We start from the raw sequence: 14,196 nt of genomic DNA on the forward strand, positions 1-14,196 counted from the left end.
TTTCAATCATGCCCAACGGGGCTCTCCGTTTCACTATGTAATATAAGCTTCTTCAGGGGGCCAACTGTTGGCAAATCACGATACCTACAATCAAAATAATAGCACACAACTTATTTTTAAACTTCTTATAAGTAATAACTACATAAACTATATAGAAATACTGAAAGCAAAACTACTAATCTTACAAAATGGCGTCTCATACTCCTGTGACACCGGCAGTGAAAGCAACAACCGGGAGTAGTACGATATTTATAGCCTCAATTGGGTTAATGATGCTTAATTAAACACAGATTGAAACAATCATAAGTGTATTCAAAAAACTATTTAAAAAAATGCAGACCATTCAATTTGTGAATTTAAACCTCATGGTTCTAAAGACTGTAAGGTATAAATCCACTTCTGTTCCTTTCTAATCAAGATTTTATTTCTATTCCCTCCACGAACGTTATATGGAACATGATCAATAGCAAAACATCTCAAGGAATCAAAAGTATGTCCTTTTTCCTGGCAATGCGCTACTACCGGAGCACCTTTCTTATTCAATTTAATACATGAACGGTGTTCTGTAATGCGATGATGTAGCCGGCGTTTAGTCTTGCCCACATAGAATTTTTGACAAGGACAGTTTTGGAAGCAGTTTCTTCATTTATCAATATAATTTTGAAACCTTTTGTTAGCAGCTGTCCCTCATGTGAAAGACAGTACCCATTTTTTTGAATGTACTAGATGAACACAATCATTTGATTAAGGAGGACGTGCTTCTAGCAACGTTAGATATAACAGCATTATACACGTCAATCCCTCAAACTGAAGCATTGGACACTATTTTTGAGATCTTAGAAATGAGAACCAGACCACATAGAATCCCAACAGAATTTTTGTTACAATTAGCAGAACTTGCACTTACTAACAACTATTTCCTATTTAATGTGGAATTGTATTTACAAATTTCAGGCATTGCTATGGGGGCAACTTTTGCCCCCCTCAATTGCCAATTTGTTTATGGCACGATATGAAAAGACATGGCTTAATAATTCTCCTTTCGACCAACATATAGCCATATGGAAACACTATATTGATGACGTTTTCTTACTCTGGTATGGGGACCAGACTGTTAACTCAATTTATGCCGTGGCTTAATTCCCGTCATCTGAACATCAAATTTACACATGAATGTTCTACTAGGAATGTGCATTTTTTAGATATTGATGTTACTATAGTAAATCAAATTCAATACCAAGATTTATAAGTCCACCGAAACACCTTTCTTCAATAACAAAGTTGCCATCCTATAAAACTGAATAGCCTGCCTTTTTCGCAGTTTTTAAGATTCAAAAAGAGTCTGTGAAAATCAGGAGGATTTTAAGACATGTGCCAGGAATTTTCAGAAAGATCTAAATAGACGGGGTTATCCTGACAGAGTGATTAAAACAACATACAAAAGAGCAAAACATAAGAGAATTGTTGCTGCAAGGATCCTCTAGACCACAGGCAGATTGCAGTAATACTAACACCTTTGTAATACAATTCTTTAAAGGTGGAGATGAGATGAGGAACATCATTAAACGAAACTGGTCTATTATGCAATCCCACCCGATTTTGCATGATCAACAAGTTAGGATTGCCTTTTGTAGGACACGAAATTTAAAGGAGATTGTTAGTCCTGCTAATTTGCCTTCTTCAATTCAATATAGCAAAGTGGGAGGACATAAATGTCAACACTGCAAAACATATAGTATTACAGATGAAGTGACTGAATTTAGAAATCCTGTAGATGGCAAAGTGTATAAATTGCGTTTCCATACGGACTGCCAATCAACATGTTATATATATTCTTACCTGTCCTTGTCAAAAATTCTATGTGGACAAGACTAAACGCCGGCTACATCATCGCATTACAGAACACCGTTCATGTATTAAATTGAATAAGAAAGGTGCTCCGGTAGTAGGCGCATTGCCAGGAAAAAGGACATACTTTTGATTCCTTGAGATGTTTTGCTATTGATCATGTTCCATGTAATGTTCGTGGAGGGGATAGAAATAAAATCTTGATTAGAAAGGAACAGAAGTGGATTTATACCTTAGTCTTTAGAAACACGAGGTTTAAATTCACAAATTGAATGGTCTGCATTTTTTAAAATATTTTTTTGAATACACTTATGATTGTTTCAATCTGTTTAATTAAGCATCATTAACCCAATTGGGGCTATAAATATAGTAATACTCCTTCCGGTTGTTGCTTTCACTGCTGGTGTCACAGGAATATGAGATGCCATTTTGTAAGGTTAGTAGTCTTGCATTCAGTATTTCTATATAGTTTATGTAGTTATTACTTATAAGTTTAAAAATAAGTTCAGTGTGGTATTTTGCTCGTAGGTATCGTGATTTGCCAACAGCTACTTGGCCCCCTGAAGAAGCTTATATTACATAGTGAAACGGAGAGCCCCGTTGGGCATGATTGAAAGCCAAGTAACATTAGTAGTACTGTTAGAAGAATTGAGTATCACGATTTAGTATTTCATACATATTTTTATTATATACAAGTGGAGTTTTTTTGAGACCAGTGATAAAAATGGAGTCCAAGGAATGCTGGCGTTTGAGCGCATTGAGCACAGTATCGCCATGCAATGACTGCTGAGGTCTATTTTTCTCCACTTTAAATTGAAAAAAAGAATTGATACCACACACTATATATTTTTATAAATATTGAGTCATCGTGTTTAATCCCGTTCAGCTCATCATTAATGTTCTAGTTCAATTTTCTTGCTGAAATATTGTCCAGCATTATCTGTGTTTACATTCAAAAATCTCTGACCAGCAAGATCAGGCACACACAAGTGGGGAGAGGAACTATATGATATAGCTCTCCCAGAGCCCAGAAACTAGTGCACAAGTCTTGAAAATGCATGCAGCAATCACAATCCCCTACCCTAACTCTGGAGGAGGCAGGAGGGCATGTATGGCTGGCTAATCCGGTTATGTTTTGTTAAACCCATTACTGGCTAGCTTGTTTTTCTTCTTTTCATCAAAAATCAGGTGGGCAATTCCCAAGCTGAGGTTGGCTCAACTTTTATAGGCAACTTGTTCGTTCTTAAGTAGCAGCCTGATCCAATTTTGAAGCACAAGTTGTATAGATCACAAAACAGGTTGGTCAATAATTCTCAACCAAATCCAACATGTACCTGATGGTAACGAGACAGAGGTATAAAATGAGGACCAAGCAGCTATTTTACAAATGCCACCCAGCAAAGCATATTTTAAAAGCTACGGTAGTTGAAGTGGCTCTTGTTTAATTAGGAATGAGAGATCCTGGTTAGAGAGATTAGTCTCCTTGAAACAGAACCAAATACAGGAATCTGGTCAATTCGCCAGGGTCTGCTTAGCCACTGGAATGCCAAGTCTGTGGGGTCTGAGAAGATGAACCGCTGCAGAGACTGATTCTGGCTAACTGTGGAGGGTCTCACATTACTGCTTGTGCAAGATAAATAAAATCACCTTTGGTAGGAGGTTGGGGTGTTCCTATGTAATTATCTTAATATGATGGAAAGTGAATAAGGTTCATACACTTCCACAGATAAGGAAGGTTGTAGAACTAGAGGACTTGAATTGAAGTTGCATTGGGATTGACCCACAAATGTCAGAAGTACTTTTTCAAGGAGAGGGTGACAGATACCTGAAATGCCCTCCCTCGGGACGTGGAGTTGATAAAAACGGTAATGGAATTTAAAAATGCGTGGTAGAAACACAAAGGATGCCTGTATAGAAGGCATGGAACCAAAGAAGCTTAGCGGTGATTCGATGGCAATACCAGTAATCGGGAAGCAAAGCCAGTGCTGGGTAGACTTCTAGAATCTGGGCTCTGAAAATGGCAAGGACAAATCAAGATCAAGTATACACACATACCTTATGAGTTTATCTTGTTCAGCAGACTGGATGGACCGTACAGGTCTTTTATCTGCCGTCTACTATGCTACTAAGAATTGAAGCTCACTGATTGTAGTGGCAATTATCTTCAGTAGGAAGAAAGCACTTTTTCAGTCCTGACTCAGGCACAGGCCACATGTCAATAGTTCGCAGAGTTGGATTCACTGAAATTTAAAGTTCAGACTTTGGAAAATTTTGAGGCAGCTTCTGTTAAAGACACGAACTTCACACAGACATTTGGAGTACCTAGAAAATCAATCTAGGAGACAATTTGAGACGTCATAATTTTTCCAAGTCTCCTCTTCTTTCTCTGCCTGAAATGTTTGAGAGATATGGTGGACATTCCTTAAGTTATCTTCAGAATCTTTGCCCCCAATTACCAGAGCCTATTACATCACGGGAGCCAAGGGTGTTAAGGCTCCCTGTGAAAGGCCTCAGGATGAGGGTGCTATGAATTTAACATATTTTTTGGAGTCATCTTTGGATGTTATTACCCAGAGAACCAGTTAGTGACCTTTGCTCTGGAAATGGAGCAAAATAATATACTAAGGCTTTCCTTTAGAAAATTTGAAACATTGTTTATGGGATCAAAAATTTGTGTTTTTCCTGATTTAGCTAGAGACAGTAAAATTTTGCCTTACCTGATAATTTTTATTTCATTCTCTCTTATTGCTTACCTGACCAAGTAGTTCTTGCATGACTGGAACAGTTATCACAACTCTACAGTATTAAAGATTGCCCTTCTCTCTCTCTCTCTCTGCACACTGATACTTGCCACACCTTTGCATACTAGTCTCGGCTACCCAGTATCTGCAGCTTACCCGGTACCTCTAATTGCTTCTATGGTATTTTTGGCATCTTTTCATGGTATGGGGTACCTAAATTTCATGAGCTACTTCAGTGTAGCAGTAGCTTAATAGCTGTTGCAATCAGCTGAGAGTAAGCACAGAGTTCTAGGGGTGCTGCTTCACAACCCACTGCAGCTCGCTATCTGTAGTGCGCAATGGTGCAGCCGCCATATTCTGCTACACCATCTGTCTCTGGTTCTCAGCCACACTTGTTAGCTCCAATGCGCAGCAGTTATAGTGCACAGTCACACCAGCCAATTCTTGTCCCTATATGCAAGAAGGTCTGGCTGTTGATCCAAAATGTCAGGAGACAAAAGCTCAGAAAGGAGGGTTAAAACTCCAGAGAGCAGAGGACTAGCAAGAAGACTGCATGGTAATCTGAGCTTGGAGAAGCTGCAAGAGAAAAAAAAAATCCTTTGAAGTGCTCTGGAGCTCTACCTACCTTCCTCTCCTCTGCAGCTTCCGCTTCCTTGCCAGCAATGAGCATCCACTCTGGGGCAGTGCAGCAGCAGCAGCACAAGTACTCCTCCTTGCAAACCACAACACTGCGAGAGCTGAAACCTTCCCTTTATAAGGAAACAAAATTTTCCTCTAGAACTTTACGCTGCTCTTCGCTCTACACACAACTTGTGTTTATGAAAGCCATGTGTAGCATACGCTGTTCTGAGCATGCACAGGGCAACCACGCTTAGCGGGTGGATGCTCTGCATATGCCGTGGTGTTTTCCCTACCGAGCTGCATGGTAAAAGTCCATGCAGCTCATTTGCATGCGATTTGTTTTGAGAATTGCTGGCCATATCCACCATGGTAATTTTTACCATGGTGGAAATAACATATGGTTCTTTCCAGGGGCTTTAGTGCGTCTGGCCCTAAGGGGAAGACTGCTCTCCATGATTGTGCCTGTTATACAGAACCTTTTACCTGACATTGAGACGTACTGAGCATTTTAGTTTCAGGGAATTAGTTAAGGCTTGGCTTTTTGGGCAAGTGTTTAGACAGATTATGCATACTGATTAAGCTACCAGTGTTGAGTTGGGCAGGGGGAAAGAGTGGGAACGAAAGGGCTTGTGATTTTTTTTTTTTTAATACACAGGCAACAAGCAATGGAAAATTGTACATGTGTATGAGATATGGTTAAGTTGGATTCTGAACTATAAATTGCCCCTAAGCAACCTGAAGCTTTGTATACATCAAATTGGGTAACCATATGGTGACAGTACCTTCCATACATGACTTACCGAAGAGGATGCCACTGGCTCAGAACTGTTTATGGGAAGGCAACACAAGGTTCAGGTTCCACCGAGCCAATGGCTTTTGGAGGTCCAGTGTAAAGAACTTTCATGAATTTAGATACGGTCGTCTAAGACAGGGGTAGGCAACTCCGGTCCTCGAGATCCACAGGGTCAGGTTTTCAGGATATCCACAATGACTATGCAGGAGATAGATTTGCAAGCACTGCCTCCTTGGTATACAAATCTCCTGCATATTCATTGTGGATATCCTGAAAACCTGACCTGCCTGCGGCTCTAGAGGACTGGAATTGCCTACCTCTGGTCTAAGACATTGAGCACTGCAGATATGTAAGCCAGGAATCAAGGTAATCTCTGGTCTGAGTTTCACCTTTAAATCTACCCTAGCCATTTCTAAAGCTGCCCAGCTCTGTGGCTATATAACATGTTAATGGCTGTTCCAAAAAAGCTCCTGCTATGTTGTGCTCCAAAAGTCTGGCTCCATCTTCTTGCTGACCACACCGGTCAATAGTGGCTTAAAAAGGTTAAGTCCCCAAATTGCTGAATCCTGCTTTAAAACTTGCCCCATGCACCCGAAGACCCCAAGCAAAGAACTGTGCACTGCCTGGTGAATTTATTACAGAGGTGCTCATCTTTTTGAGGCAGCTATTGCCGTTTTTTTGTTCATCATAACCTGGCACTTAGAAATTTATTTTTGAGGGAGCCTATAAAGCTGGGTTTGTCCTCTGACAACTTAAGTTATCAAATTTAAAAGAAAATTATTATTTTTTTTTTTTTCAAATAGTGGAAAAGCTGTGTTTTCACATCCATTTGACTGAGTAAAAAACCAAAACTGGAAAAAAAATTAAAAGCAACACCGGAAAGACTGTGCATGCACAGAGTTCTCAGTTCTGAGCTGTTCAGCCCAGTTCTTGATAATAACAGCCATAATGGGTCAGACCAATGGTCCATCTAGCCCAGTATTCTGTTTACAACAGTGGCCAATCCAGGTCTAATTTAAGAGAGCACATAATGTAGACAAGATGGTTGACGATAGGAAGGGAATAGAACCATGTCCACCTGAATAACGATTATGGTCTTTTCCTCCAGAAACTTGTCCAAGCCTTTTTTTAAATCCAGATATGCTAACCGCTGTTACCACATCCTCCAGCAACAGTTCCAGAGCTTAACTTTTGAGTGAAAAAAATAGCGCCTCCCATTTGTTTTAAAAGCATTTCCATGTAATTTCATCAAGTGTTCCCTGGTCTTTGTACTTTTTGAAGAAGTGTAAAACAATTTTCACTTTCAACCCATTCTACACCACTCAGGACTTTATAGACCTCAATCATATCCCGCCCTCCCCCCCCCCCCCCCAAACACCTTTTCCAAGCTGAAGAGCCCTAACTCTTTAGTCTTGCCTCATATGGGAGGAGTTCCATCCCCTTTATCATTTTGGTCGCTCGTTGAACCTTTACTGCTATATCTGAGATACAGCAACCAAAATATGCAATACTCATCGTGAGGTTGCACCATGGAGCAATAGAGGCATAATATCTTATTTTCCATCCCTTTCAAATAACTGCTAGCATCCTGTTTGCTTTTTGGCCACTGCAGCACACTGGGCAGATTTTAGAGTACTATCTACAATAATACCTAAATCTTTTTCTTGAGTGCTGACTCCTAAGTTGGACCCCAACATCATGTAACTATGATTTGGATTCTTCTTCCCAACGTGCATGACACTATTTGCCACATTAAATTTCATCTGCCATTTGGATGCCCAGTCTTTCACTTTAAGGTCTTTCTGCAATTTTTCATAATCCGCATGCTTTTGACAACTTTGAATAGTTTTGTCTCATCTGCAAATTTCATCACCGCATTCATTGTTCCATTTTCCAGATCATTTGTTAATGTTAAATAGCACAGGTCCCAGTATAGATCCCCTGTGGTACTCCACTATTCACCCTCCTCCACTGAGAAAAATCACCACTAACAGCAGATCTGCAATTTCATGTTTGAATTCTTTCAACCCTGGGGTGTATACCATCTGGTCCTGGTGATTTCTCACTCTAACATATCGATTTGGCTCAGTACATCTTCCAGATTCACTGAGCTTTTTTAGTTCCTCCACATTGTTTGTCCTTGAAAACCATTTTCTAAATCGGTAGATCTTACATCTTCCGTATAAACCAAAGCAAAAAAATTAATTTAATCTCTCCACTATGGCATTGTCCTTCCTGAGTGCCCCTTTTGCTCCTTCATGATCTAATGGTCCTACGGATTCTCTCACAGGCTTTCTGCTTCTGATGTACCCGAATAAGGTGTTACTATAAGTTTTTGTCTACACAGCAAGATTTTCTTCATATTCCTCTTGCCTTCTATCAATGTTTTGCATCTAGCATTACAGTGCTTATGTTGCTTATTTTCTTCATGCAGATCCTTTTTCCATTCTTTGAAGGGTGCTCTTTTGGGTCTAATAGCTTCTTAGACCATCATTTAACCATGCTGGCTGTCATTTGCTCTTTTTTCCATCTTTGTTAATATGTGGAATACATCTGGTCTGGGCTACCACAATAGTATTTTTAAACAAATGTTCATGGCTGATTTTAAAGTCCTAAACTTTTGTGGCAAATCCTTGTAGCTTTAGCCATTTCGTCCTTTCAAAAATTAAGTGCTGCTACGGTTGATCTCCTTCGTGACTTTACTCCAGATATTAGCTCAAATTTGTTCATATTATGATCACTGTTTCACAAAGGATCCAACACATCTCTCGCACCATGCCCTGCAATGCCTTAAGAATTAGATCTAAAATAGATTACCCTCTTGTCAATTCTTACACCAGTTGCTCCAAGATTTTTTCAAGAAAACACAGAGGTGAACCTGTTCTACATTGAACTTTGACACTAGTTTTTGTGATGTTTATATAGAGTGGGCAGTTTGACTGCTAATTTTCTGTACCTGTATTTGTGATGCAGCAGTGTGTTTTTTTCTGTTCGTCTGACAAAGATATTTAAAAAAAAAAAAAAAAAAAAAAAAAAAAAGAACACTATCCCATTGATTGTCCTTCCACCAGGTCTCAGATGCCTATTATATCTACCTCTGTATAGTGCTATATACTCCAACTCTCCCATTTTTTTAAGCTCCTTGCCTCTACAAGCCGCTTAAAGTTGACGGGGATAATTTGGATCCTCTCCAGCACTATCTAAAATCCTATCTAGGAGACGCATCAGGTCCGTCATCTTCGCACCAAGCAGGCAAGTGACCAGGCGATACTTAAATGCCTGATTCAATTCTGCTTGTTAACAGAAAATCCTCTGCTTGTCTACTTACATTTGTTTTCTTCCAGCTTCTACGTGGCCCCTAATAGAAAATCTGCTACAAAATCATATTCTCAAACCTCTTATCGCTGAGGCGTTAAGAGCTACAACTTGAACCCATATTTTAAATGTTTTAAAATTTCAGATTAGCTAGTGTAGTAACTCTCCAACCTGAAACATTCATCTTGAAGTTAGGACTTCCTCTGACAGACTTACACTATGCACTTTTGCTAAATATTGGGGCTACTGCAGCATCTTATGCAGATCTAGTGTAATAGTTGTGGCAAGGCAAGGATCTGTTTAGCTACATAAACTGCTCAGATGTCATATTTCCCTTTTGTACATCATTTTGGGTTGAACTGTGCCCTCTAAAGACGTACAGAAAACACTGCATTACTTCTACAAAGTTTGCATTGAGATGTAGAGAAGTAATGAACTATTTCTCATTCAGTTTTAAGTGCAACTTTCAGAACAGTATTCCAATTTAATTTTATGAGCAAAATGACATCCAAGCAATTGCTCTATGTATGCAAATAGAAGCCAAATTTAGAAAGGTGGGTCTTACAAATCATTGTTGATTTCTCATACAAAGTTATTTACTTTTTCACTTAACCTTACCCCATTTTGTTTCAGCTACAAGGCAAAAGCCACTGACCCTACTGCACCTGTGTTTAATCTGCTGCCAGACCTAGAATGTACCAACGCTGGCCCACACTATGCTGTACTATAGCCCTGTATAAACTACCTCATCACATAACGCAGCCTGTTTCACATACCCTACTTCAAAACTCAGGATGGGTCAAAGCTTTCCAACAGGACAAAGTAAAGGCAGTGGGTTCCTGAAGGCACCTTTCCTTTTACATTTTAAGGTTTTTCTGGAGCAGCAGCATATTGGTATAACATTTAAGTAGTTTGGGGGGGTGGGGTAGGCATTCTAACCTCCCACCTCCTGAACACTTTTAAATGTATGTTACATATTGTGAAATAGAGCCTCTACTGGATGGGAAAAAGCACCCATACAAAATACCCCAACTCCAACTGGACTGATGCACTATTCAGACCAACTTCAAGGCCATCTCTGTTAACAAGCTGTTTCACCAGGAAACGTACCTGTTATTTTGTCTCTCACTAGCTTACAGGATTCTATTTCACCGATGCTCCCAAACAAACTCTTCAGCTCCTCCTGGGTCATGTTCTGGGGAAGGTAGTTGACTATCAAGTTTGTCTTGCTGTCCTCTGTATTCCCAGAATCAACGGGTGATGAGCAGTTTATGGTGCTCGGACCATTGGCTGTGTTATTGCATGTTGGCCCATTAGACAGCTGTGTTTCCATGGCAGCAATTACCTGCTAAAATACAAAACAAAAATGAAAAAAGCAAAGCTGTCAGAATTCATCTCTCACACAGCTTACTAGCTGCCCTGCTAGGATTTTATGCTTTCATTTATATGCACTGCGAGTACTGTAAACTTGTTACAGGTCTCTAAAATTAGTTTAGAAAATTTGCTAAGCCACAACAGTATATTTTAATTCATTTCAATTTGCACCTATCTGAAACCTAAAATTTTCTGAAATATTTACATCTGAACAGTATGATTTAGTCATATATTTTAACTAACCTTAATTTTAACTTTGGCCCTGACCATTCTGCCACGAAAAAAATCCAGGCTTATTACAGACAGATTCTTCAACATTTCAATGAATAGTTATTAGGATACAAACCTATGGTTATGAAAGATGACAAAATGAAGATACATACCTGTAGCAGGTATTCTCAGAGGACAGCAGGCTGATTGTTCTCACGACTGGGTGATGTCCACGGCAGCCCCGAGGAACGGAAATCTTCCTAGCAACAAACGTTTGCTAGAGCCTTCGAGCGCGCTCAGGCGTGCGCACCACGCATGCGTAGCCATCTTCCCACCCGTCGCACGAGAGTCCCGATCAGTTCGATAACAAGCAAAGAGGAAAAGGACAACTCCAAAGGGGAGGTGGGCGGGTATGTGAAAACAATCAGCCTGCTATCCTTGGAGAATACCTGCTACAGGTATGTATCTATTTTCTCCAAGGACAAGCAGGCTGCTTGTTCTCACGACTGGGATATCCCTAGCCCCCAGGCTCACTCAAAACAACAAAGGAAGGTCAATTGGACCTCGTAACGGCGAGGACATAACAAGGATTGACCTACAAACAAACATCTGAGTGCAGCCTGGAACAGAACAGAAATGTGCCTGGGGGGGGGGGGGGGGGGGGGGGGGGGTGGAGTTGGATTCTAAACCCCAAACAGATTCTGCAGCACCGACTGCCCAGACTGTCGCGTCGGGTATCCTGCTGAAGGCAGTAGTGAGATGTGAATGTGTGGATTGATGACCACGTCGCAGCCTTACAAATCTCTTCTATAGTGGCTGACTTCAAGTGGGCCACTGACGCTGCCATGGCTCTACACTATGAGCCGTGACATGACCCTCAAGAGTCAGCCCAGCTTGGGCATGTGAAGGAAATGCAATCTGCTAGTCAATTGGAAATGATGCGTTTCCCGACAGGAACGCCCCTTCTGTTGAGATCGAAAGAAAAACATTTGGGCAGACTGACGGGGCTTGTCCGCTCTACATAGGCCAATGCTCTCTTGTAGTCCAATGTGTGCAACTGACGTTCAGCAGGGTGGGTATGAGGACGGGGAAAAAAATTACGGCAAGACAATTAACTGGTTAAGATGGAATTCCGAAACCACCTTCGGCAAGAACTTCGGGTGCGTGCAGAGGACTACTCTATTATGATGAAACTTAAGCAAACCTCTCATGAATTGAATAACTAAAGGCTGTCCAGAGATAGGCTTACCCTCTACACGATAATGAAAAGCACTAATTGCACTAAGATGAACTCTTACGGAGTTGGTCTTGAGACCAGACTTAAGTGTAGAAATTATTCAAGCAGGGCCTGTGTAAGACAAGAGCGAGGATCTAGGGCCTTGCTATCACACCAGACGGCAAACCTTCTCCATTTGAAAGAATAACACCTCTTTGTGGAATCTTTCCTGGAAGCAACACTCGGGAGACACCCTCAGAAAGACCCAAGGAAGTGAAATCTATGCTCTCAACATCCAGGCCGTGACAGCCAGAGACTGGAGGATGGTATGTAGAAACGTCCCCTGGTTGAGTGATGAGGGTTGGAAAACACTCCAATCTACACGGTTCTTCGGAGGAGAACTCCAGAAGAGGGAACCAAATCTGGCGCGGCCAAAAAGGCGCAACCAGAATTATGGATCCGCGGTCTTGCTTGAGTTTCAGCAAAGTCTTCCCCACCAGAGGTATGGGAGGATACGCATACAGAAGGCCCTTCTGCCAATGCAGGAGAAAGGCATCCGACGCTAGTCTGTCGTGGGCCTGAAGTCTGGAACAGAACTGAGACACCTTGTGATTAAGCTGAGTGGCAAAAAGATCCACCGAGGGGGTGCCCCATGCTCGGAAGATCTTGCGTACTACACCAGAGTTGAGCAACCACTCGTGAGGTTGCATTATCCTGCTCAATCTGTCGGCCAGACTGTTTACACCTGCCAGATACGTGGCTTGGAGAAGCATGCCGTGCTCGCGCGCCCAAAGCCACATCTGGACAGCTTCCTGACACAGAGAGCGAGATCCGATGCCCCCCTGCTTGTTGATGTAGTACATGGCAACCTGATTGTCCGAATTTGAAAAATTTGATTGGACAGCCGATCTCTGAAAGCCTTTAGAGCATTCCAGACCGCTCGCAACTCCAGGAGATTGATCTGAAGACCTATTTCCTGGAGGGACCAAAGTCCTTGTGTGGAGCCCATCGACATGCGCTCCACACCCCAGGAGGGATGCATCCGTTGTCAGCAGTTTTTGTGGCTGAGGAATTTGAAAAGAACGTCCCAAGGTCAAACTGGATCGACTCGTCCACCACTGAAGGGAATTGTGAAAGTCGGTGGACAGCTGGATCACATCCTCTAGATTCCCTGTAGCTTGACACCACTGGGAAGCTAGGGTCCATTCAGCCAATCTCATATGAAGGTGAGCCATGGGAGTTACATGAACTGTGGAGACCATATGGCCTAGAAGCCTCAACATCTACCGAGCTGTGACCTGCTGAGACGCTCTGGCCATGGAAACAAGGTTGTCTGCCCTCGCCTCGGGGAGATAGGCATGAGCCACCTGTCAGTCCAGCAGAGCTCCTATGAATTCTAGTTTTTGAACTGGAAGAAGATGGGACTTTGGATAATTTAGAACAAACCCTAGTAGCTCCAGGAGTTGAATAGTCATCCGCATGGACTGTAGAGCTCCTGCCTCTGAGGTGTTCTTCACCAGCCAATCTTCGAGATAAGGGAACACATGCACCCCCAGTCTGCGTAGCGACGCTGCAACCACCGCCAGGCATTTTGTAAACACCCTGGGCGCAGACGCGAGACCAAAGGGCAGCAGACAATACAGGAAGTGCTGTGTCCCCAGATGGAATCGAAGATACTTCCTGTGAGTTGGAAGTATTGGAATGTGTGTATAAGCATCCTTCAAGTCCAGAGAGCATAGCCAATCGTTTTCCTGAATCATAGGAAGAAGGGTGCCCAGGGAAAGCATCCTGAACTTCTCTAGAACCAGGAATTTGTTTAGGGCCCTTAGGTCTATGATGGGACGCTTTCCCCCCCCCCCCGTTTTCTTTTGCACAAGTACCTGGAATAGAATAGCAGCCCTTCTTGCCCTGGTGAAACGGGCTCGACCGCACTGGTGCTGAGAAGGGCGGAGAGTTCCTCTGCAAGTATCTGCCTGTGCTGGAAGCTGAAGGACTGAGCTCCCTGTGGGCAATTTGGAGGTCTGGAGATCAAATTGAGGGAGTATCCGAGCCAGACTATTTGGAGAACCCACTGATTG

At 42.0% G+C, this 14,196-nt stretch overlaps 1 protein-coding gene across 6 annotated transcripts in view; it reads right to left on the reverse strand.

Moving 5' to 3' along the window:
* ELAVL2 (ELAV like RNA binding protein 2) overlaps positions 1–14,196 on the reverse strand; it is a 520,063-nt gene that overhangs the window by 286,966 nt on the left and 218,901 nt on the right. For 4 of the 6 annotated variants that reach the window (XM_030194168.1, XM_030194165.1, XM_030194162.1 and 1 more), the window contains one exon: positions 10,429–10,666. In XM_030194168.1, coding sequence (XP_030050028.1) covers positions 10,429–10,651 — 223 coding nt within the window. In that variant the 5' untranslated portion in view covers positions 10,652–10,666. The remainder of the gene's footprint in view (positions 1–10,428; positions 10,667–14,196) is intronic. The other 2 variants (XM_030194167.1, XM_030194166.1) reach the window with 1 other exon arrangement.

This window comes from Microcaecilia unicolor, chromosome 2 (assembly GCF_901765095.1).
Source record: "Microcaecilia unicolor chromosome 2, aMicUni1.1, whole genome shotgun sequence".
Lineage (NCBI taxonomy): Eukaryota > Metazoa > Chordata > Amphibia > Gymnophiona > Siphonopidae > Microcaecilia > Microcaecilia unicolor.